The sequence below is a fragment of the Chelonia mydas genome, chromosome 5, assembly GCF_015237465.2.
Source record: "Chelonia mydas isolate rCheMyd1 chromosome 5, rCheMyd1.pri.v2, whole genome shotgun sequence".
NCBI lineage: Eukaryota > Metazoa > Chordata > Testudines > Cheloniidae > Chelonia > Chelonia mydas.
Genome location: NC_051245.2, coordinates 87,184,568 through 87,210,479, shown reverse-complemented (window position 1 = coordinate 87,210,479; position 25,912 = coordinate 87,184,568). Strand labels below are relative to the sequence as shown.

Sequence of the window (25,912 nt, the reverse complement as noted above, 5' to 3'; positions counted from 1 at the left end):
TCAGCCTGGGGATGCATCGCAGAGAGGAGAGGGACAATACAAAATACATAAATACATGCAAAACAGACTGGCCGGTGCTACTCACCAAACCGACAGCAGCCACAGCAAAATAACAAATGCCGGCCGCGTGTGCCGTGGGAAGCAGCAAGCGGAGCGGGGGGGAGCTGCTGAATAGAAGTGGGATCTCAGTGCAGATCTCAAATCAAGGTAAACCCCTCCTCTTAGTCCCCCCCCACACCCCCCCAAAAAAAAATTAAAAAGGGTTAAGACTTTTGTAAGTGGCTGGGAGGGAAAAGCCTGTGCTTTGCTGTGCAGGGGGAAATCTGAGAGATCAAAGTTTTGCATCAGATCAGGGAGGCTGTATTTGGAGGGGAGGGAGCAGGAAAAAGTGGAGCCTATTTAAAAAGGGCAATCTCGAAAAGCTGAATAAACATGCACTTTGTTTCCCTTTTAGCCTTTGCTGGAAGAGTGTCAGTCTTGGGACCAGTGTCGATTAGTCCAGCAAGTGAATGATGAGGTGAGGAGAACGCTTTCATTTTCATCTCTTAATTATTCATGTTTACTGTTTTCTCTTCTCACCTCTGTCCTTGCAAAGCTGCCTCCTGCCAGGTTTCCCACCTGATCCCCTCTTCCTGTGTTACTTTTAAAATAATTAGTTTGTTTATAAAAGGAGAATATAAACGTGTTTATAAATATATAAGGTGTATTATTATTATTTATTAAATAATAACTACCTGATCATTTAAAACATGCATTGCTGTTCAGGAATAACAGTTGAGTGGGTGGCGGTTATGTGAAGCCAGGTTGTAAGAAATAGAGAGTAGAGACTTTCCCTAGGATTTTTGCACACACAATGATAACTTTCGGCTTGGCATCAACCATGCTTTCTTTACGCTAAAAAACTTAAGCTGAACAAAGCTTGTTTAAATAGAGAGCAAAAAGGAAAATATGCTGCATACGATGAAGGGAAACAAACCCACTTTGACTATGCACAAGTGTCTAACTGGATTACTTAAGAGCATGTCATTCTAGACTGGAAAAGTGTTATGTTTTTTTTCCTTTTTCTTTCCAATGAAGCAATGGAAAAATATGTCTTCAATCTGTTTATAGTTTCTTACTCATGCTGGGTAGCTGCACTCAGGTCTCATCTTCCTCTTAAAAAAGCACTATGGTTTTGAACTGCAGGTCACAAAATGGATTCAGGCAAACCAGAGAGCCAGAAAAAGGACCAAAAGGAAACGAAGGCAGGATGAAGTGGCTTTCCGAAAGGTATGGGTTCCTGATGTGCATTTATGTGATGGAATAAAAGGAAGCACATTCTAAACATTTTCAAGGGACACACTTTAAAACATTCAAAGAACCATATTCTTCTACTATGCTGACTACACAGAAAAGAACACCATGAATTGGTAAAGTTTGAACGTCTGTGTGTTTGCTATGTAGAGAAACTACACTCATATTTAATAAAGAGAGCGAAAGGCATTTTGAAGAAGAAAGATAAGAACACTTTACTTAGGAAATGCTATAGTACGTGAAAGGTTATCGACAGTTACTGTGATATTTATTTGCCAATGAAAAGACATGTTAAACTACAGTTAACTGAAAAACATTGTTTTTCTCTCTTGAGAGCAGGTTAATAGAAAATGTAGGGGGTGTCCCTGGGCAATTAGATAAATACAAGGTGTATAGAAATAAATGTTGTGACTGCATAGCTGACACTTTATTTTAACGTGTGGTTTGAAAGCATCTTCCATTTGTAGTGGAGAGGGTTTCCTGAAAACACGATTGCACTGGCTTGGTGTTTACTCCTAAAAATTCTCTACAAAAGGGTGGGTTGTTTTGTTTTTGTTTTTGTTTTGCTTACATAGTCAAAATTAATTCCAAAGATTCTTAACCCTGTGATTTTGGGTAAATAATTTTGCTTTAAGGCTACTATAATTTTAAACATTTAATTTACAGTGTAGCAAGATAAGTAACAAGCTGACTTTTCTATTCAGTAGCTCTTCTTTGCTGTTTTTGTGGGTGTTTTTTTTTAAATTGCACTTTGAATCTCAGCTGGCCATGGGAGGGATGGACCAGGAATCACTCCTATTTATGGACATAGGAAGAGAGTGCGTCCATTTCCAATTACTTTAGTTTCAAATGTCAATTCTCTTATACTTACAATGACCATTCAAAAACAAAAACAAAAACAAAACTAGCAATTTTTAAATTGCTATCTAGAACACAAAGCAATAATGAGTAAAAATTCATTTGGAAATGAATAACCAGAACCAGGAAAAATGTTTTTTTTTTCTCACTTTGGATTTACTGTCTGTTTTTAATTTTAATATTGTTTTAAAATCTTTGTTAGCTTTAAAGAATTAAAATAGCAGTGTTATTTTGCTTCTTCTACAATGCTTCTAGAACGTATGATGAATCATTGCTGATTCTGTAGCCAAATTCTTGTTGATAGCATGGCTGCCAACTACTGGGATGTGTTGCCTTAGTATGGGCATTGCAGTATTTGACAAATGTCTTCAAAGTACATTATTGTGCGCAGGTGATATACCAGCTTCATGGAACTAAAGGATGAACTAAAGGATGCAATTTGGTAATTTCAAAATGAATTGGAGAAAAATGAATAAATTAATGTATTTTGTAACTGGGGATTCATGAGATAGTAAAGGAATAATGTATGCATTTGTATGGATTAGTCTGTGAACCTATAAAAGGAAATATCAATAAGTTCTACCAAATATTTAATTTCCTATCATACTGCACGTTTACATGAGGGGTGTGTATATGTGTGTGTATACACATATGTCTGAAAAAAATTGCATATTTAGAGTGGTTTTGTGTGCTCCAGGTATGATGGAGGTTTACATGATGCTAGTGACTTTTTACATTTGTGTGTAAACAAGCCCGTAGGAATGCGCGAGGTGCTGTATAAAAATCAAGCACCACTCTAAAATAGTAGATGTAAAAATAATCCAAAGAATTGCTAGTTTTGTTTTTGTTTTTGAATGGTCATTGTAAGTATAAGAGAATTGACATTTGAAACAAAAGTAATTGGAAATGGACGCACTCTCTTCCTATGTCCATAAATATGAGTGATTCCTGGTCCATCCCTCCCATGGCCAGCTGAGATTCAAAGTGCTGTAGTTGGCATACTCAGCCCCAAAAGAAGGAAAGAAGTGCTTTTCAGTGACCTGCTGTTTGACACAAGAACAGACTCCACAAGGCCTGGAGGGTGGAGTCCCATCTACTTTTCAGCCAGAAGGGTGTTAGCTGCAATGTTGAACATTGAGATGAGGCTGGGAACTTGAAGAGGACAAAAAGGGATTCTTTGAGACTCCGGTTCCAGCTATACTATGCTAAGGAACTGAGTTTAAACTTGGTTCAAGCTAAAATAGTTTCCAACAAAATTTGGCCAAACTATATTAAAACAGTGTTCTAGACTTTTGGCTGAGTCCATGCTGGCATGCCAAACCATATTAGAAACAGTTTCAAATGAGTTTAAGTAATATTTCCTACGATGGATAAAAGTTCAGTGTAGAGGGAGGGGCCTTGAAGAAAGGGAGGGCTGTAATGAGCCTGGAATGGAGGAGGGAGATGAGGAGAAGGGCTGGTTATATACGTGTCACAAGTGTAGTTAAAACAAGGTTACTGAATGTATTTCACCAGAACTTGAAAATGAACTATATATTGATCTTGCATATCTGTCAGAGCATACAACTAAACTTTTTAATGTAACTTCTAAACTTTTAATTCTATGCTGTCTGACTGTGCCCTGCCCATTACTTTCATTTCTTTATAATTGTGATAGGATAAGCACATTTCCTCTACTGGATGAGTAGCTTTATCGTTACCACCCCATATATGACACCACAAAATCAAAGCAGCTGCTCGTTCTTATGATCTTTGTGGAATAAGGGAAAAAGAAAAGTTATGAAGTTGTTGAAAACTGGCAGTGAGTTGCAGTAATTAGGCACCAAGCTGCATTTTTAAGAGCTAAGTTTTGAGGCACTGGCTATAAATATTTTTTAAATGAATTTCTGAAGATGATAAATGCTGGATATGGGCTGTAGAAACTAGTAGTACTAACTGCAATTAAGTGGACCGCAAAACAGCGGGGAAGCTCGTCTAGAACTGTGGTGCTGCTCTGCACAGTGGAGCAGCTCACAATGGATCAAGGCAACATAATGAGTGACCCTAGGTGAGAGCCAGCTCCCAGAGTAGTAATTAAAAGTTCTCTCTTCCCCCCCTCCCACTGCGCCTTCTTGTACTATCTTAATGTTACATTTCATTTGTTTTCCTCACAAACTTCTTTCATCCTTTTTGTTTCCCCTCTTGTTCTAGCTCTTCTCTTTGCTCAGAGACCCTTTTGTCTAACGTTTTACCATTTGTGCAATATTTTCACCTCCTCTAGTTCTTTTTTTATCCTCTTTATTTCTTTTCCTCATCTCTTTTCTCCTTCTTCCTTTTCAGTGTCCTGTGCCACTTCCTATATTTTCCCCATTTACTTTTAGTCCCCTTTTTTGCCTTTTATGTCTTGTCTCGAGTTCTTTGCCTTTCCTCCCCCTTTTCCCTTACCAATGTTAATCCATTGCCACTCCCCTTTGGTCCTATGATGTCCTCCTTCTCCCCCCTTCAGTTTCCTCCTCCTACCTGTTCTGACACCCTTGCCCCCCCCCCTTCTCCCATTAAATCTTACTATTTTGCTGTCTCTTATTCTAATCAATGGGCAGTGGAGCAGATCCAGCAGATTAGTAGTGTGGATATTACAGGCATGTGCACAGGGGAGCAATATTTTTGTGGGAAAGTGGTGGGATGAAATAAGGAGGGTGAGACAGGACTAAAAAAAAAAAGTTGATAATTAGTTAATATTGTAATGTGCTTTGAATGTGAAAAGTCTGATGGAAGTGGTAAATATTATTATTTTGGGCTGTGCCTATTTAGAGAAGAAGGCCACTTCTCTTGCCAATTCTAAGTACTACACAGAAGAAAACAGCATTGTAGTCAGACTAATAGAGTCGTCATATGCATGTGATCTGCATCTACGGGGGAATTGAAAGGGAAAAATACTCTTTATTAGTAGGCTAGTTAAATTCTGCATGTACGTTGCCCCTAAATTTCAGCATCAGTGATGCCACTGATAGCTGGAGTTCAATATTAAAAATGAAGTATGTAAACTCCTTTTGGAAAGCAGTGAACAGCTTATGAGTAGGAGAATCAGTGCCCTAAAAGGGAGTAAATAAGCAATGATTTTTTAAGGGCACTGAAATAAAAATATATACATTTACAATATATAAAGGCGGCTTAATTATCCCAATTATCTAAGTTGCATTTCCCTTGTTTTTTCATAGTGTTTTTAGTTTTTCTTCTGTTGAGACTTAGGGATAAGTCAACTTTTGCAAAGTAATTTCAGCTGTTTCCTTATAAATCTTTGTTTTCATCTGTGTAAAACAATTCCTGCTGGTTACTAATACATTATGGTCTTTTATTTTTTTGTTGTTTTTATTTTACTGATCTTTCACTTTCTTTTTGCTCTAATAATGATCAGTAACATTTCAAACCCTGATAATGTGAGCAAAACTGACTGTTTGGAAACAGTTGGTTAAGTTTCTAATAAAAGCAAAACCTGAATATGTGCTGATGCTGCTAAACGTTATAGCTTTCTCATCCTTTACTCAATTGTGCATTTGTTGTTAATGGCTGAAAGAGAAGAAATGAGTCCTTTAACTGTTTTAATATATGAGTTGTGGTTTTAAATTTTTAAGTGCAAAGGGGTTACAAAACCTCACAAATAAAACAAAAATGTGTTGAAAGAGGCACAATATCACTAAAGCATTTACCAAGAATGACATGTATGTATGTGTGTGTATCTCTTTCTCTCTCAACACACACACAAGTATATATAAAATCCTCATTATTAAATAGTGTGTGTGTAAATCTATATTTATAAAGTGTTTAATGTTAAGGATTGTAATTGAATCCACAAAACTAAGAAGTTCAGAATTAAGGCTGCTCTGAACTTGGATACCCATATAGTGCCGTTAACGCTCCCATCCCCCCCCCCCCCCCCCCCCCCCCCCGGCCTAAAAAGAGTGTAAAGAACTTACACTGAGAATTCTGTGGAGTCCACTGTGTATCGGTTCAGAAGAAATGATACCATACCAAATTATGCCATTATTACAGAACCCTGCAGGATCTGCAAAGACTAACAGGCTTTCATTGATTATGTATAATATTTCATTCCCTAGCCAAACAGAGAAAGATAACTCAGTTGTGAGATTTCTGCAATACCTCATACTCGTTAACTGTGTTACAGCGAATGCTGTGAATATGCTTTTACATATCAGTTTTCCAGCATAGTCATAATCCTCATATATATCTCTATATTTCTCTGTACTACGCATGCATGGATGTAATTACTGCTCATTAAAATTAAATATTTTAGGATTTCACTTCCCATCTTGCTAAAAATACCCATTTTAATGGACTTGTTTGCAAAATTTAGTTTTAAAAAATAATGCTTTTTTGGAATTATAATAAAGACAATATCAAAATAGCCTGCTTCTTTACAGTGACTCTAATAGCATCAAAATGGGCAAGAAGATACCATGTGTTTAAATATGTATTTTTTAATTTGAATACAACTATTGATGGAGCCTTAACAAAAAGTGAGCCTGATTTTGACCTCAGTTGCACCTTATATGGAATAGTGTTGATATCAGAATGTATTAGTTTCATTTTGAATAGTGGACCTCATTGTTAGTGTCTAAGCATAATCACATAGGATAAACCAGGTGTCACATTAATTTTCATAGACCTCTTAATTATTATTGATGATGTCAGTGAGGTGAATAATTCCCACTAGCCACATTTTTGGAATGTTGAAAACAACTCTTCACTGTGTGCATGATGCAGTAGTTCCCCTCCCCAGTCTGAGATGACCATTACTAAATTGGGAGAACACAGGCTAGCATAGCCATGTGTTGAAATAGTTTACAGATCATTACATCCCTTGTAATTACAGCAGTTCATTGCTAACAGTCATCCCTCCTGTGTAGTGAAAGATTAAGGTCACTTTAATGTAAAACACAAGGTTTGTGTAGTTTATTTAAAAAAAAAAAAAGCTGTTTTAGAGGTTATTTAATTTATAGAAGAAATCAGTTGCACTTTTGTGGCAGAACACTTTATTTGGCAATAATTCTCATTGGAGGCATTTTAATGAGCTAACCTTTGTGTACGTTATCATATGATACTAATAGGATGCATTATTTTAGTAGCACCCACTAATACCACTATAGCTTAAGGTCTGTCATTATTTCCATGTATAAATCCTTGTTTTAGGTGGCTGATACTTGGCAAGCTACATATTAGCCCAGCCTTTATTTTTTATAAAATGTGGAAGGAGAATGTGGAAAAAACATTTGTTCTTTCCAAAATGTAGAATAAGAAAAAGGATTGGACTGTTTTGAGTGCCTTTCAAGCAGGGTGGATTTGATTTAAATCACTAGTCAGGCAGACTGAATTTAATCATGGATTTCTACATAAAAGTACATTCTTGTTGGTTGTTATAACCTTAATGTATATTCTTCACACCTCAGATATAGATGTAGGTTTCGTTTTTAGAAGGTATACACTATATATTTTTAAAGTGATTTATTTTGAAAACTTTTCAGATTAGTTTTACAGCTATATCAGAAAATGAATGATGATTGGTTATTGCATTTACCAAAGGTAATTCAAGCACATACTTATGAAGTCATTGGGATGTGAACTATTCAGTTCAACAGGTTAATCATTAGTATTTGGAGGATTTTTCTTGCCATGCTGCATTAGGAGGGGAACATCACCGGACAGACATTTAAATTGTTTTATTTAACTAAAACAACAAAGTTATGTATTCTGGATTTTTTTCTTCAACAACAAATATATAATCTTTTAACAAAACAAGCATATGAATTTTTGAATTTAGTTAAGCATTCAAGTCTTTTAAAATCAGGTTTGTTTTTGTTAAAATTGTTTTGAACTGAAGTAGTTAAATGAATTATTTAAAAAAACAAAAACAAATTAAATCGACTATGTCAGCCAGGTCAACATGAGAAACCGAAAATATTGGCTTCAGCAGCTAACTCAGTCATCGTCATCTTCATTTTCCTGTTCGTTCATAATCTGGAAAAGAAAAACAAGATTTCCTGCTTTTTCAGATCCCAAACAATTTCTCATTTTGGAATGAATTAGTCCAAAGGAAGAAAATATTCTTTCTACGCTGGCAGAAGAAGTTACAGCGGTTAAAAGTGAAATTATCACTTCAACAGTCTCTGAATCCAAGTCCTTAAGTGACTTCCACCAGTTCACTTTCTTTAAAACATCATCAGCAAACATATATTTCTTGACTGGTTCACCCTTAGCTCTGAAGTTTATTATAGTTGGCATTATGGAGGGATGATTGCTGGATGTCCATGTGATAGCCAACTGCGCTTCTTCAGCAGTTAAGGTTTGACCCTAGTGCCGAGTATTGAGCATATCTGCAAGAAAATGAGCTAGAGATAGTGCTTGTCCCATTTGTTTTTTTAATGCTTGTAATTTAACTCTGTTGTTGCATATTTCTCTTTTTTTAAGATCTCACTCCGTTCCTTCCAAATTTCAACAGCGTCCGCAATAAAACAGCTATTTCCCTGCATTTTGTTCAAGGCTACAGAAATAGGCTTCAGGGTACTCAGCATGTGTTCAACATTTCTCTTAAGCCCAATGTTGAGAACTTTGGCTGTGACTAGTGCCATCTATTTTTTCACGATTTTGTTCACCAACTGTCATCAGATTAGGCCAGTTCTTGTTATAGTGCTCAGAACAGTCCACTACTGAGTTGCCTCGCACGTCTTGTGGGAGAGTTAGCTTGGTTTCTCCCACTTTTTTCAGAGCAGCTGCTGCAAAGTGGTTGTTACGGAAGTATTTTGCAATTTTAACAATATTAGCCTTTATTTCTGGAACACTGAAGTCTTTGGCTAGGAGGTGCATCAAATGAGCACTGCAACCGTATGTTGTTAGCTTTAGACTCTCTTCACTCTCTCCTAAATTTCTTCTCATCTTGGATACATTTGAAGCATTGTCTGTGACCAAGCTGCATACTAGACATTTTAATTTTTTTTCTACAGTTTGTTATAGCTTTTACTGCTACTTCTTGTAAGTAGTCTGTTGTGTGTGCATTTCCTGATGTATCAATTGTTTCTGTAAGGAAGACATTCCCTTCTTCTGTTGTCACACAAGCACATACAACGGGATCATTGTGGACATTGCTCTACCCATCAAAACTCAGGTTAACAATTCCACCCTCTAGACCTTTTGCATACTGCTCAATTTCTCTGTCATACACTTTATCCAGCAATTTGCCTGCAACATCTGCTCTGTTGGGTGGACTGTATCCTGGTCTTAATGACTGAACCATGTTAATGAAGGTGTGGGTTCTCACTCGTATGGAAAGGAGAGTTTGTTGCATAAACAAACTGGGCAGTTTTTTTCATCAATTGCCTCTTTTTGTAATCTGCTGGTTCTTATCACAAACTTATGGTTGTTTCTGGATGATGGAGATCTTTTTTTTCTTTTTGCTGTAGATGATATACTGTGGCTATGTGACATACATGATGTGACTGAAACACTATCATTGGCAGATAACTCTGAAACTATAGAAAATGGTGATCTGGAAGGTGGATAGTCTTCAGAATTCTGTATGTTGAGGATGGATTCTCCTAAACAAAATAAGTCAATGCAGTTATTTAATTATTATTGCCATACTGCTCATTTAGTATTACTCATTGCATTCACGGACACTCGATACTACTTTAACGGTGAAATTGTAAAAAAGAACATCCGCCTATTTCAGCTACTTATTTTTTATCACCACTGCATCTAAAATGATAGTACCATAGAGTAACAACTATATTTTTTGCTCAAATGTCGAGAATTCAAGAATAGGTCAGAGGGGAGACAGGCAGTCCTTAAGAAAGAAGTATGAAATAAAAAAGTTTAGCAACCTGAAGATCCTGCATGTTCAGACATGTTCCTTTCATCATCTTCAACGCAGCTTCCTCCTGAGAAGGAACACTTCTCATGATGCTGTTTCATTCAGGTAACCGGGCCTTGCATTTCTTTGTTGCACTGTTTGCATTTTGCGCGCATGCCTGTCTTACTCACAGGTAGAAGAACTTCATTAAAATATTCCCAAATTGGGTCTCTTTTACGGCCTGCTGCCATTATAGGTTTTTCCTTCAAGTGAGAGAGTGGTATGGTAGATCTCAAATCAGTGAAGGCTACACTCAGAAAGACCTCAAGACTTCTGGAATATGCTGCTCAAACAGTTTCACTTTTGTTCCTACTGCCTGTCCCTCCCTTCTCACCTTTATCTCCAGACTTCTTCTCCTTGTGCAGATCTATTCCACCCCGAACAATCTTCTATTCATTGAACTTTTTGAAACTTTGCACTTTTATAGAGAGGTAAGGGATTGACTCTGTGTACAGAAATGTGCAGAAGGACAATAGAGTTGAGGTCTGTTATTTCTCACCTCTGTCTATTTATTTTATTTATTTAAAAACATTTTTGCTGTTTGACAAGCATGTTATCTCTGGAGACACAAATCCACAGTTTGAGAACTGCAAAACTAAGCATCTCTGATGATATCTTCTAGACTGAGCACTGAGTCCCATTGGGTAGATAGAAAGATGAACCTAAATAATCTATACAGAAGCCCCTGGAACCCCATAAGATTGGGTCCCTAATCCATGAACTGTTGGAACTCATTTACAAAACTTTTCTTAAACATTACCTGAATATATTGTCTTGTACTATAAAATTAGAATTTATAATCCCTGTTCCATGATGAGATACATTATAGCTCAAAGATATCTTAATTAAAACTATCTTTAGCTAGGTTTTTTCCTTAAAAAGCATTTTATCAAAAAAATCCAATTTAAATAAAAAAAAATCCAATTTTTTTTTAAATCACTGATTTTTATCCACCCTGCTTTCAAGTTTCTCCTTTCCCTCTAGTGTTTTTATAATTAAGTCTGAGTAGAATTTTTGCTGGCTTTGGGTCTAGAGGGAAAACTGTTACTTTTGGTGCATTTTAGAAACTAGAATGACATACTTATTATGTTTGGGAAACATTTGGTGAGCTACATTCTCACACTCCATAATTTTTCTTCCCCCGAAACTTCATAAGAAGTTTTAGAATGCAGACTCATGCATGGCAGTTGAATAATCCACATGATTTAAATGTCCCTGAGTTCTTATTGATGTGATTGACTGTAATGACTCTAAAGGAGTCTTAGTGGTTTGGCTCAAAAATATGCTTTATTTCAGTATTTTATTTAATACGTTTTGTCAGAAATAAGCTTAACCTTTTTATGGTTGTTTTTAGCTGTTACCCTCATTATCTGTCTCTCATCTGTTTATATTTTGTTCACGTATTGTAAAAATACATGTATAATATTGTGGAAGGATGGATATTATTTTAAATGTATGAGCACAGAAGGCAGAGTACAAAGCTTTTAATAAAGACACTCAAAAGATTATGGAAGTTCTTAAATCTGACTTTTGATGGTTATAGTCTTAGGAATAGGCAATGATACCAAACATAACATGACAAAATATCATGGCCAAATAAAAACTGTGAAAAAAAACTATTAGAGGAGGAGAAGAAGAGGAATGAATTGCAAGACAGAATAAAATAGTGTTCTTTGTTAGTGTATGCTGTGTATTAAACACATTGGGTCAAATTCTCAAATGTGGGTATTTTTGTAATTTATGCATACACTTTCCTCCACATATCTTGCTTTTGTTGATGCAGATAGTCACCAGTTGCATCCACAATTATCCAGACTCTACATGTATATGAGCTGCTCTCAAATTTTGTGTGCCTAATGTAGGTTCCTGCATTTTAAAATTGAACCCCCAGGTATCTCAAAATTGTGCATGGAAAGCTGCAAATCTATTGAGGGAAGTTTTCTCTTGATATTAATGAGTTCTTTGAATTAAAATTATGTGATGTCACCAGAGCACTTCACAGCTGCCTTATGTGGGTGCAAGTTTTCTTTCACATTTTACTGTTAAGCAAAGTCCTGACCCTGCACTGAGCTCCTCCCAGGCAGACGTGATGTCCTCACAGACCTCTACAACATCAAGACCTAAAATATTACTGTTTTCGTTCTCTGTGCTTTTGATGGGGCAAACCATTGGAAATGGTAATATTGTACCTCTTGATAAAAAGATACAAAAATTTGTTTTTACTTGTGCTCACTGTGCATCTGGTTATGACATAATATCCTCTTAAATCTCTTATTTAGTGGGGTGTTCCAGTTTACAACACTTTGAATTTTCACTGAAAGTGTTTTAATTTATAATTTTTTTTATTTATGAATTGTGTCCTTCCATATGGTTCACAGCACATTGCAAAATATGGTAAACACACACAAGCTCATACAGTGCCATGTCTTTCAGTTGTGGACATAAAAAGAACTTTCATTACAATCAGTTGCTCCCATTCTTCTTAGACAAATGTCTGGGAAAAGAGATGGGCTTTACACTGAACCCAGAAGGCCAGTGAACTTGTTGCTCATGCTTTCTCATCCATATTGCAAACAGAAATGAAGTCAAGCTACAGAGTTTTAAACATTTCCATGTTTGAGAGCCTGTTTGTTTTCAAAGAAATGATGACTAACTCGTTACCAACTTTGCAATATAAGTCTTTGTTTTTGTTAATATTTAAGAGATTTCTCTACATTTTGCCTGGACTTCTGAGGAAGCCAGTGGAGCTACTAACCTGCTTAAAGTTAGGTATAGGTTTAAGTGTTTTGCTGAATCAGGGCTTTCATTATCCATCCTCAAGGTCCTCTTTATAAGCCACTATTTTTCTGATTAAAGATGAGATTTGGCTTCCCCTAATTACCTGGAGATGTCTCTACTGAGAGATGTGAAATGTTCTTTTATTCCATAGCACAGATAAAACTGTTGGGTAGGAGGAGGAGGGGCATATCGTTTTCTTCTATCTTGTTGATGTCTCCCTTATCATAGTTGCTGGACTCGTGTATTTCCACTCCTGGACCTCCCAGGACTTGTATGTTTCTGTTGCCATAGCAATTCTGCCTCATGGAGCCTGAGTAGACTCTCTCTTCACAGCTCCTGCTAGTTTAGGGAGCATAAAACCAAAGAAGTGGAATTAACTACAGATTTCCCACCGCCACCCAGAAAGCTTAATCTGAACAGTTTTCAGTATAGCTTTGTACAGTAGAACCTCAGAGTTATGAACTGACCAGTCAACCACACTCCTCATTTCCGGAAGTACACAATCAGGCAGTAGCAGAGATCCAGAAAAAAAGCAAATACAGTACAGCACCGTGTTAAACATAAACTACTTAAAAAAAAGGGGGGGGGGGAAGCAGCATTTTTCTTCTGCATGTAAAGTTTCAAAGCCCTGGTTTACACTGGGGGGGTGGGGATCAATCCGAAGTTACGCAGCTTCAGCTACGTGAATAACGTAGCTGAAGTCAACGTACTTAGATCGACTTACCGTGGTGTCTCCACCGTGGTGAGTCGACTGCTGCTGCTCCCCTGTCGACTCTGCCAATGCCTCTCATGGTGCTGAAGTACAGGAGTCGACGGGATAGTGCTCGGGGGTCGATTTATCACATCTAGACTAGACGTGATAAATCGATCCCTGCTGGATCGATTGCTGCCTGCCAATCCGGCAGGTAGTGAAGACATACCCAAAGCTGTATTAAGTCAATGTTCAGTTGTAAACTTTTGAAAGAACAACCATAACATTTTGTTCAGAGTTACAAACATTTCAGAGTTGTGAACAACCTCCATTCCCGAGCTGTTCGTAACTCTGAAGTTCTGCTGTAAATAATTTGCAGATAATTATTATTTAGGAGATTTAGCCTCTTTTGCTCATAGAATGTCTGTGAAATCACATTTTCTTTGAACGTGATAGCTATTCTAACTAACTTGACAATTTTTTCCCATTTTTATTAAACTTTACAGACTGACAATATTTCATACTCAGCTATTGAAAAATCAAGCTTTGTTGGTTAGTTGTACTAGGTTACATAAGTCACAGGCCATTGTTTCTGTTTCCTGTTTGGATGAGTATAACTACGCTTGGGCTTTGACTCTCACTGAGTCAAATGTGAATTTTAGAATGTTTGAATTCTCTTCCTTTCTGGACCAGAGAAATTTTGCACAGGACATAATTCCTAGGAAACTTAGGCTACTAGGTACAGAGTTCCATATAAAATATACCACTTCCAGTACAAATACTCAAATTCATGAGTTCAACATGCATTTTCCTCAAGAATTCATGTATATAAAGCTTGAATGTTCACAGACAGCAAAGAGCAGTGAGTTTGGCTGAAGTGAATTTGTCTTTAAAAGTGAACAAATACAGAAAGTGTATTTTGCAGCAATTGCCCAACTCAAGTATTTATTGAACCATACTCTTATTATAATACAGAATGTTCTCTTACTTGATGGTACCTATTATAAAGTTGATCAGGGAATAATAACGTTTAAACTGGTTCTAAAGCAAATTTTATTCCTCACCCATTGATCAATAGTGGGGGAGAACCACTGGATCATGACAAAATGCATTTCCATATCAAGTGTGCTACTTCTGGTTTATGTCAACAGTGACTACCATCATCAAATTATTAAAATAAATCAAGAATCTTCCTGGCTTTTCAGTATAGCATATGTATATATATGCTATACTGAAAAGCCAGGAAGATTGTTATATGCACAGGGCAAGAAGCTTTATAGTAGTACTGTGATTCATTGTATCTTTTAATACAATAATACCTTGCATTTCCTTAGAGGCTTCCATCAGGGGATCACAAAGCACATATCTGTCTAAGGTACTTACATGGCCTGCATTAGTATCTGAGTGCCTTACAATCATTTAACATACTTTTCCTCACAACACCCTGGAAAATAGGGAATTACTATTATCCTAGTTTTACAGAAGGGGAACTGAGGCACAGAGATATTAAGTGTATGACTACACTGGAACGTCCGCCCAGGGTGAGTTGAACTCGGGTTAGCAGACCTTGGGTTTGTTAATCTATGGCTTGAGCATCTACACTAATTTGTAACCCTGGGTTAGGAATTGTTGAACCCTGGGTCCCAACCTGGGTGTCCAGCATCTACACTTCATTATGTGAGTCTGAGTCCGGTCAGCCATAACCCAGACTTCCTAGCACCCTTCCAAAATGTGGCTACTCTAGCTTTTTGTTTGTGGTGCAATGTAGGAAAATTTGAATGACCACCAAACTTGCCTGTCCAGAGGACAAAGAAAGTCAACCCATGGTATTGTGGGATACTTTTGACAGACTTCAAGAGCATGAGTCCAGTGTGGCTGTGTCACGGAGTCACCGGGGTGATGCCATGGAACTACTCCATACAAAGCCAGGCTGGCACTCTGGGGGAGCATGTCTCCTCTCTGAGCATACTGTCGCCAGGGCAAAAAGCTTACACAGCTTCAACCTTCTTGGGTCTGACCTTGGAGCATTCAGTATCCCATTCCACACTTTGCGCTTCCCACAGCGAATCCGCCCAGGTGGGCCTCCTGGGGAAGCCAGAGGGCCCTGTATCCCAACTCCACAGTCAGCAGTGACTCTCAGTGAGCCAGTAAAACAGAAGGTTTATTAGTCAACAGGAACACAGAACTTGTTAGCACAGAAATCGGTGGCTTTCAGCCAAGTCCCTGGACTTCCCCTCTTCCATTTCCCCCAAGCAGATGCCCAGCTTCCAGTGACCTGACCTCAGACACCCCTGTTGTTCCTCCTCCTTGTCTTTTTTTCGCTTCCCTGGGAAAGAGTTACCTGGTCATCACCTGGTTGCATCCCCCTCCTGGGTCTCAGATTATGAAGGGCGCCGGCCATAGCGTACGTGCAGGCAGCTGGAGCAGCCTCATCTGCCCCAGAGGTCTCAGCCAAAGTCACACACCCCTATTCCTACCACTTGAGGTATGGGTGCAGCACACAGGGAAGCTGAGGCACACACAGTATTCATGCAAAACAGTAAAACTCCCATAGGCTCAACAGTAAGACTCACTTAGGCTCACATACAACATAGCAAGGGAAAATCTCCGCTTCGTCAGAGGCTGCATCTATACCACAAAGCAAAAGGTCTTGAACCCTAGGTCCCGGACTCAGGCTCAGGCCCTCCATCCCGTGGGGTCCTGATACCCTGGGTTCGAGTCCTGGGTAAGTGCGATTCCTCTGTAGAGGGAAGAAGAGTTAGGTTTGAGCCTGAGTTCGAACCCTGGACTTACACTGGTGTAGACATATCCTAAGTGACTTCCTTGTTGTCACATAGGAAGCCTGTGGTAGAGCAAGGAATTGAATCCAGGTCTCTCAAGTCTAAGCCCTGGTCTACACTAGGACTTTAGGTCGAATTTAGCAGCGTTAAATCGATGTAAGCCCGTACCTGTCCACACGATGAAGCCATTTATTTCGACTTAAAGGGCTCTTAAAATCGATTTCCTTACTCCACCCCTGACAAGTGGATTAGCGCTTAAATCGGCCTTGCCGGGTCGAATTTGGGGTACTGTGGACACAATTCGACGGTATTGGCCTCCGGGAGCTATCCCAGAGTGCTCCATTTTGACCGCTCTGGACAGCACTCTCAACTCAGATGCACTGGCCAGGTAGACAGGAAAAGAACCGCGAACTTTTGAATCTCATTTCCTGTTTGGCCAGCGTGGCAAGCTGCAGGTGACCATGCAGAGCTCATCAGCAGAGGTGACCATGATGGAGTCTCAGAATCGCAAAAGAGCTCCAGCATGGACCGAACGGGAGGTACGGGATCTGATCGCTGTATGGGGAGAGGAATCCGTGCTATCAGAACTCCGTTCCAGTTTTCGAAATGCCAAAACCTTTGTCAAAATCTCCCAGGGCATGAAGGACAGAGGCCATAACAGGGACCCGAAGCAGTGCCGCGTGAAACTGAAGGAGCTGAGGCAAGCCTACCAGAAAACCAGAGAGGCGAACGGCCGCTCCGGGTCAGAGCCCCAAACATGCCGCTTCTATGATGAGCTGCATGCCATTTTAGGGGGTTCAGCCACCACTACCCCAGCCGTGTTGTTTGACTCCTTCAATGGAGATGGAGGCAATACGGAAGCAGGTTTTGGGGACGAAGAAGATGATGATGAGGAGGAGGTTGTAGATAGCTCACAGCAAGCAAGCGGAGAAACCGGTTTTCCCGACAGCCAGGAACTGTTTCTCACCCTGGACCTGGAGCCAGTACCCCCCGAACCCACCCAAGGCTGCCTCCTGGACCCAGCAGGCGGAGAAGGGACCTCCGGTGAGTGTACCTTTTAAAATACTATACATAGTGTAAAAGCAAGCATGTGAAAGGATTACTTTGCCCTGGCATTCGCGGCTCTCCTGGATATACTCCCAAAGCCTTTGCAAAAGGTTTCTGGGGAGGGCAGACTTATTGCGTCCTTCATGGTAGGACACTTTACCACTCCAGGCCAGTAACATGTACTCGGGAATCATTGTATAACAAAGCATTGCAGTGTATGTTTGCTGGCGTTCAAGCAACATCCGTTCTTTATCTCTCTGTGTTATCATCAGGAGAGTGAGATATAATCCATGGTCACCTGGTTGAAATAGGGTGCTTTTCTTCAGGGGACACTCAGAGGAGCCCATTCCTGCTGGGCTGTTTGCCTGCGGCTGAACAGAAATGTTCCCCGCTGTTAGCCACAGGGAGGGTGGAGGGTGGAGGGGGTAGCCACGCGGTGGCGGGAGGCAAAATGCGACCTTGTAACGAAAGCACATGTGCTATGTATGTAATGTTAACAGCAAGGTTTACCCTGAAAGAGTGTAGCCAGTGTTTTATAAAATGTGTCTTTTTAAATACCGCTGTCCCTTTTTTTTTCTCCACCAGCTGCATGTGTTTCAACGATCACAGGATCTTCTCCTTCCCAGAGGCTAGTGAAGATTAGAAAGAAAAAAAAAACGCACTCGAGATGAAATGTTCTCCGAGCTGATGCTGTCCTCCCACACTGACAGAGCACAGACGAATGCGTGGAGGCAAATAATGTCAGACTGCAGGAAAGCACAAAATGACCAGGAGGAGAGGTGGCGGGCTGAAGAGAGTAAGTGGCGGGCTGAAGAGAGGGCTGAAGCTCGAATGTGGCGGCAGCGTGATGAGAGGAGGCAGGATTCAATGCTGAGGCTGCTGGAGGACCAAACCAGTATGCTCCAGTGTATGGTTGAGCTGCAGCAAAGGCAGCTGGAGAACAGACTGCCACTACAGCCCCTGTGTAACCAACCGCCCTCCTCCCCAAGTTCCATAGCCTCCACACCCAGACGCCCAAGAACGCGGTGGGGGGGCCTCCGGCCAACCAGCCAGTCCACCACAGAGGATTGCCCAAAAAAAAGAAGGCTGTCATTCAATAAATTTTAAAGTTGTAAACTTTTAAAGTGCTGTGTGGCATTTTCCTTCCCTCCTCCACCACCCCTCCTGGGCTACCTTGGTAGTCATCCCCCTGTTTGTGTGATGAATGAATGAAGAATGCATGAATGTGAAGCAACAATGACTTTATTGCCTCTGCAAGCGGTGATCGAAGGGAGGAGGGGAGGGTGGTTAGCTTACAGGGAAGTAGAGTGAACCAAGGGGCGGGGGGTTTCATCAAGGAGAAACAAACAGAACTTTCACACCGTAGCCTGGCCAGTCACGAAACTGGTTTTCAAAGCCTCTCTGATGCGTACCGCGCCCTCCTGTGCTCTTCTAACCGCCCTGGTCTGGCTGCGCGTAACCAGCAGCCAGGCGATTTGCCTCAACCTCCCACCCCGCCATAAACGTCTCCCCCTTACTCTCACAGATATTGTGGAGCACACAGCAAGCAGTAATAACAGTGGGAATATTGGTTTCGCTGAGGTCTAAGCGAGTCAGTAAACTGCGCCAGCGCGCCTTTAAACGTCCAAATGCACATTCTACCACCATTCTGCACTTGCTCAGCCTGTAGTTGAACAGCTCCTGACTACTGTCCAGGCTGCCTGTGTATGGCTTCATGAGCCATGGCATTAAGGGGTAGGCTGGGTCCCCAAGGATACATATAGGCATTTCAACATCCCCAACAGTTATTTTCTGGTCTGGGAATAAAGTCCCTTCTTCCAGCTTTTGAAACAGACCAGAGTTCCTGAAGATGCGAGCGTCATGTACCTTTCCCGGCCATCCCACGTTGATGTTGGTGAAACGTCCCTTGTGATCCACCAGAGCTTGCAGCACTATTGAAAAGTACCCCTTGCGGTTTATGTACTCGCCGGCTTGGTGCTCCGGTGCCAAGATAGGGATATGGGTTCCGTCTATGGCCCCACCACAGTTAGGGAATCCCATTGCAGCAAAGCCATCCACTATGACCTGCACATTTCCCAGGGTCACTACCCTTGATATCAGCAGATCTTTGATTGCGTGGGCTACTTGCATCACAGCAGCCCCAACAGTAGATTTGCCCACTCCAAATTGATTCCCAACTGACCGGTAGCTGTCTGGCGTTGCAAGCTTCCACAGGGCTATCGCCACTCGCTTCTCAACTGTGAGGGCTGCTCTCATCTTGGTATTCATGCGCTTCAGGGCAGGGGAAAGCAAGTCACAGAGTTCCATGAAAGTGCCCTTACGCATGCGAAAGTTTCGCAGCCACTGGGAATCGTCCCAGACCCGCAACACTATGCGGTCCCACCAGTCTGTGCTTGTTTCCCGAGCCCAGAATCGGCGTTCCACAGCATGAACCTGCCCCATTAGCACCATGATGCATGCATTGTCAGGGCCCATGCTTTCAGAGAAATCTGTGTCCATGTCCTGATCACTCACGTGACCGCGCTGACGTCGCCTCCTCGCCCGGTAGCGCTTTGCCAGGTTCTGGTGCTGCATATACTGCTGGATAATGCGTGTGGTGTTTAATGTGCTCCTAATTGCCAAAGTGAGCTGAGCGGACTCCATGCTTGCCTTGGTATGGCGTCCGCACAGAAAAAAGGCGCGGAATGATTGTCTGCCGTTGCTCTGACGGAGGGAGGGGCGACTGACGACACGGCTTATAGGGTTGGCTTCAGGGAGCTAAAATCCACAAAGGGGGTGGCTTTAAATCAAGGAGTAGTTCAGGCAGGAGTTCATGGAGGGTTCCAATAAGAAATGGTGCACCTAAGTTACTGTTCTTATTGGAACAAGGAGGTTAGCGTGGCCTCTGATTGATACATGGCTAGATTTAGCTCGCTGCACCTTCTCTGTGAGTGACTGCAGTGTGACCTAGAGGAATGAGTCCCCTAGACAGGGGAAGAGGCAAATGAGTACAAAACAAATCTGGTCTATTTCTTGTTTCGATCCACTCCATCTATCTTTTACATCTTTGGCTGGCAGCAGACGGTGCAGAAGGACTGCATGCCATCCACATCTCATGGCTGCTCGGCAGAAGATGGTACAGTACGACTGCTAGCCATCCTCATCTCTTGCCTGCCCGGCAGAAGATGGTACAGTACGATTGCTAGCCATCGTCATCTCTTGCCTGCCCGGCAGAAGACGGTACAATACGACTGCTAGCAATCCGTATTGCCTGCCTGATCACCATAAGACGGTTCAATAGGACTGACTGCAGGACTAAAGAGAATGACCTGGTCAAGTCACCAAAAATTTAGTCCCTGCGCCCATGTCTGCCCAGGCGCTCCCAGCCGACGTGGCCAGGAGCACCTCGGACACGACGAGGACGGGTAACAGTCATACTGCACCGTCTGCTGCCAGAAGGCAATGGGTTGCTGCTACTGTGTAGCAATGCCGTACCGCGTCTTCCAGCACCCAGGAGACATACGGTGACGGTTACCTGAGCGGGCTCCATGCTTGCGGTGGTATGGCGTCCGCACAGGTAACTCAGGAAAAAAGGCGCGAAACGATTGTCTGCCCTTGCCTTCACGGAGGGAGGGAGGGAACGGGGGCCGGACAATATGTACCCAGAACCACCCGCGACAATGTTTTAGCCCAATCAGAGTGCTCCATTGTGACTGCTCTGGACAGCACTCTCAACTCAGATGCACGATTGTTTGCCGTTGCTCTGACGCAGGGAGGGGTTACAGGGTTGACTTCACGGAGGGTTCCAATGAGAAATGGTGCACCTAAGTTATTGTTCTTATTGGAACAAGGAGGTTAGCCTGGCCTCTGATTGATACATGGCTAGATTTAGCTCGCTGCACCTTCTCTGTGAGTGACTGCAGTGTGACCTAGAGGAATGAGTCCCATAGACAGGGGAAGAGGCAAATGAGTACAAAACAAATCCGGTTTATTTCTTGTTTTGATCCACTCCATCTATCTTTTACATCTTTGGCTGGCAGCAGACAGTGCAGAAGGACATATTGCCTACCTGCTCACCATAAGATGGTTCAATAGGACTGACTGCCGGACTTAAGAGAATGACCTGGTCAAGTCACCAAAAATTTAGTCCCTGAGCCCATGTCTGCCCAGGCGCTCCCAGCCGACGTGGCCAGGAGCACCTCGGACATGACGAGAACGGCTACCAGTCGTACTGTACCGTCTGCTGCCAGAAGGCAAGGGGTTGCTGCTACTGTGTAGCAATGCCATACCGCGTCTGCCAGCACCCAGGAGACATACGGTGACGGTTACCTGAGCGGGCTCCATGCTTGCGGTGGTATGGCGTCCGCACAGGTAACTCAGGAAAAAAGGCGCGAAACGATTGTCTGCCCTTGCTTTCACGGAGGGAGGGAGGGAAGGGGGGACTGACGATATGTACCCAGAACCACCCGCGACAATGTTTCAGCCCCATCAGGCATTGGGATCTCAACCCAGAATTCCAATGGGCAGCGGAGACTGCGGGAACTGTGGGATAGCTACCCACAGTGCAACGCTCCGGAAGTCGACTCTAGCCTCGGTACTGTGGAAGCACTCCGCCGAGTTAATGCACTTAATGCACTTCTGTGGGGACACACACACTCGAATATATAAAACCGATTTCTAAAAAACCGACTTCTATAAATTCGACCTTATTCCGTAGTGTAGACATACCCTAAGGCAAGTGACCAAACCCCTGGATCATCCTTTCTCTCCTAATTTGTTCCACACATTAATTAATTAAGCTACAGAATGCCCCTGTGAGGTAGGTAATAATTATGAATTCAGCTTTACATCTGGAGACACTGAAACACAGAGTGATAGGTTTGTCCAAAGTCACACAGTGAGTCTGTTGCAAATCTGGGAATAGAAGACAGATGCCTTGGCTTCCAGTCCTGTGACCATCCTTTCCCTTCAGTAGAATGTACTATACAATAAAGTGTACATGGTGTAGCATAATAGTTGACAAACCTGGCTTGGGGGCAGGGAAATGGTTAGTACTTATGCTACAGTGAGAATATAATAAAACATACTGACCTTTTATTTATTAAGTTTGGTAATTTTGGCTATAAGGGTTGAAGATAAACTGTTGTATTTATACATATTTTTAGGGATTATAATTTATTTTTTGTCCAAAGTATCTAAAGGATTGAATAGGCACTTATATTACTTGTAATAGAAATTGAAATAAAAGAATACATGATAAAATGTATTAAATACTTGTTGGAATGTAAATAGTTTTAATATTAAGGCATAGTGGAGTTTGTTGTTGGGGATGGGAAAGAGTCAGAAAAGAGCCAGAAATATCTAAGGGCATGGCTACACTTGCAGATGTAGAGCGCTTTGAATTAAACCAGCCCTCGGAGACAGTAGCAGGGAAAGCGCTGCTGTCACACTGTCAGCTGCAAGCGCAGTGGCATGGCCACATTTGCGGCACTTGCAGCAGCATTGGGAGCAGTGCATTATGGGCAACTATCCCACAGAGCCCCTCTCCCCATTCTGGCACTGTGGTTTATGGGAAGGGGGAGGGACGAGGCATTCTGGGTCCTGTCCCAATGCCCCATGATGCATCGCTTCGCATCCCAGCGATTCCTGTGCTTCCTTCCACATTTAGTGCCATCTTTCAAAGTTTTTTGTACTGCACGCTCTGTCTTCCCTTTCGGTCTGCAGGAATGGATCCTGAACTTGTGAGGAATATGTTGATGGGTCTCGCTGGCACGTCACAAATTGCAGTCGAGTTACTCCTTACAACTGTTACAAACTGACAGTGATGAGTCTGACTATGATGTCGACTAGCATAACGCATACGACACGAGATTGCTTGTGGCATTCATAGACATGCTCACCACGGTGGAACGCCACTTTTGGGCTCGGGAAACAAGCACTGAGTGGTGGAATCACATCGTCATCCCAGACTTGCATGACAAGCAGTGGCTGCACTTTCGGATGAGGAAAGCCACTTTCATGGGACCGTGTGCTGAGCTCACCCCCATCCTGCGGCACAGGGACACAAGATTGAGAGCTGCCCTGCCGATGGAGAAGCGGATGGCTATTGCAGTCTGAAAGCTGGCAACTCCAGACAGCTACCGATTGGTTGCTAACCAGTTTGGAGTGGGAAAGTCGACCGCTGGAATTGTGTTGATGCAAGTTTGCAGGGCCATTAATCGCATCCTGCTCAGAAGAACTGTGACTTTGGGCAACATGCGTGACATTGTGGCTGACTTTGCACAAATGGGTTTCCCTAACTGCGGAGGGGTGATAGATGGGACGCATATTCCAATTCTGGTACCAGACCACCTAGTCTCCGAGTACATAAATCGGAAGGGGTATTTCTGTATGGTTCTCGAGGCGCTTGTGGTTCACTGTGGGCGTTTCGTGGACATTAACACAGGCTGGTCCGGAAAGATGCATGACGCACGCATCTTTTGGAACACTGGCCTGTTTAGGAAGCTGCAAGCAGGGACTTTCTTCCCAGACCAGAAGATCACCATCGGGGAAGTCGAAATGTCCATTGTGATCCTTAGAGACCCCGCCTACCCCTTAAAGCCATGGCTCACGAAGCCGTACACAGGGCAACTTGACAGCAGCAAGGAGTGGTTCAACAACAGGCAGAGCAAGTGCAGAATGACTGTGGAGTATGCTTTTGGCCATCTGTATGGGAAGCTGGACATGGCCAATGACAACATCCCCATGGTTACAGCTGCATGCTCTATCCTTTGTAACATTTGTGAAGGGAAGGGTGAAAGGCATGGACCACAGAGATTGAACACCTGGAGGCTGAATTTGAACAGCCAGAGACCAGGGCTATTAGAGGTGCCCAGCGCAGGGCTATAAGGATTAGGAGTGCTTTGGGGGAGCAATTCGATGCTGAAAGCCACCAGTAATGTTTGGTGCCCTGCACAGGAGTGAAGTGCAGTGGTTCCAATGCTAGTAGGCATCTGTGTATGATGCACTGACTTGCAGTGCCTGTTGCTTTCCTGGGCTACAGTATCTTTTACTTAGTGCAATAAAGAATGTTTTCAAAGCCAAAAAATTCATTTATTGAAAAGAAACACAACTGCTGGGGAAACAGAAATGGCATGACACATCTGTGCTGTGTGGGAGGAGGGAAGAAGGCAGGGTTGGGAACGGGAAAATCACAGATTTGCGTATGTTCTGTTATCACATTCAGCCTTCCTGTGTGAAGTGCTGTGCAACGAGTGCTGCCCTTCAGGCTGGCTAAAATGCATGGTGATGAGGGTTGAGTGGAGTGGGTAAGGGTTGTAGTTTGCAGGGCTGGGTGGTGAAGCTACAGGTGTTGGAGGCAGCTGGTGGTGGTAAGAAACCGGATGCTGGGGGAAGTGGGTTGGTGGTAACATGGGGGCACAAGGGAAAGAGTTTTGGGAGAAGGGCTGCAGGGTGCCTCTTTTCAGTCTCCCGCCACTCCTGTACTTTTTGATTTTCAGTAAGGGACTGCTGCATGACTTCATTGGGGTTGGTTCTGTGCCTTGGGGAGAGCCAACAGCTGCAGAGAGTCCCTATTCTGAACACTGTCCCCACATTTTCCACAGGATGAGTTCGTCCTGGAAGATATCTCGCTGCTGAGGGTGACCTGGGAAGCAAGGGAGGGTCTTCTACTACAATGCTGCTTTCATCTTGGTCCTTATGCCGCTTGCCTGTGTGCAGCAATGGTCCCCCCCGGGCCCCTCATGGCACAGTGGCGCAGACATGTTAGCCTTACTGGGACCAGGAGCAGAGTAGCTTTGCCCAAGGAACCTGCGCAGCTGGATTGCCCCGTTTCTGCATGAGACCTTTGAAGAGATTACTGAGGCCGATTACCATGATGTGAGAGAGCACATCAACGCCCTATTCCGCACCTAGGCATGCACGCAGCCCTAACCCTCCTCGCCCCAAGAGCCCGCACCAAACAGCTACCTTCCCAAAATAAAAGCCACTTACCGGGCACCTCCTCTGCCGTTTGTTCTTCCCTAAGCACCATCCGCTACGACTGGCTACCTTCCTCCTGACTTGAAAACCGCTCCTGGCTGCATGCATGTAGGGATGCTGAGCCGTCCTCTGGCTCTGGGCCCCCTTCCTCCTTAGCACCCCTGCTCCCGCTTTTCTCCTCCTGCCTTGTTGAACTCTGTGCTGCTATGGACTCTGAATTGTCCATGGTGGTCTTCGGAGTGGAGGTGGGTCTCCCCCAAGTATTGCGTCCAGCTCTTTGTAGAAACGGCAGGTCACGGGGGCAGCACTGGAGCAGCGGTTTGCCTCACGGGCTTTGTGATAGGCATTCTGCAGCTCCTTGACCTTAACCCTGCACTGCACTGTGTCCTGGTCATGGCCCCTTTCCATCATGGCCCTTGATATCTGCCCGTAGGTATCGTAATTCCTACGGCTGGAGCGCAGCTGGGACTGGACAGCTTCCTCCCCGCAAACACTGATGAGGTCCAGCACCTCGCCATTGCTCCGTACTGGGGATTGCCTGGCGTCTGGAGGCATGGTCACCTGGAAAGATTCACTATGAGCACTCCACACTTGGTTGAGCAAACA

The 25,912-nt window shown here is 42.7% G+C and overlaps 1 protein-coding gene across 26 annotated transcripts in view; it reads left to right on the top strand.

Annotated features, from left to right (window-relative positions):
* AOPEP (aminopeptidase O (putative)) overlaps positions 1–25,912 on the top strand; it is a 393,415-nt gene that overhangs the window by 277,254 nt on the left and 90,249 nt on the right. For 23 of the 26 annotated variants that reach the window (XM_043547078.1, XM_037901726.2, XM_043547087.1 and 20 more), the window contains 2 exons: positions 455–517; positions 1,186–1,269. The exons of 2 other annotated variants lie outside the window; for them this stretch is intronic. In XM_043547078.1, the coding sequence (XP_043403013.1) occupies positions 455–517; positions 1,186–1,269 (147 nt within the window). Of the gene's footprint in view, positions 1–454; positions 518–1,185; positions 1,270–23,050; positions 23,347–25,912 lie in introns of those variants that run through there. One more of the 26 variants, XM_037901738.2, reaches the window with a different exon arrangement.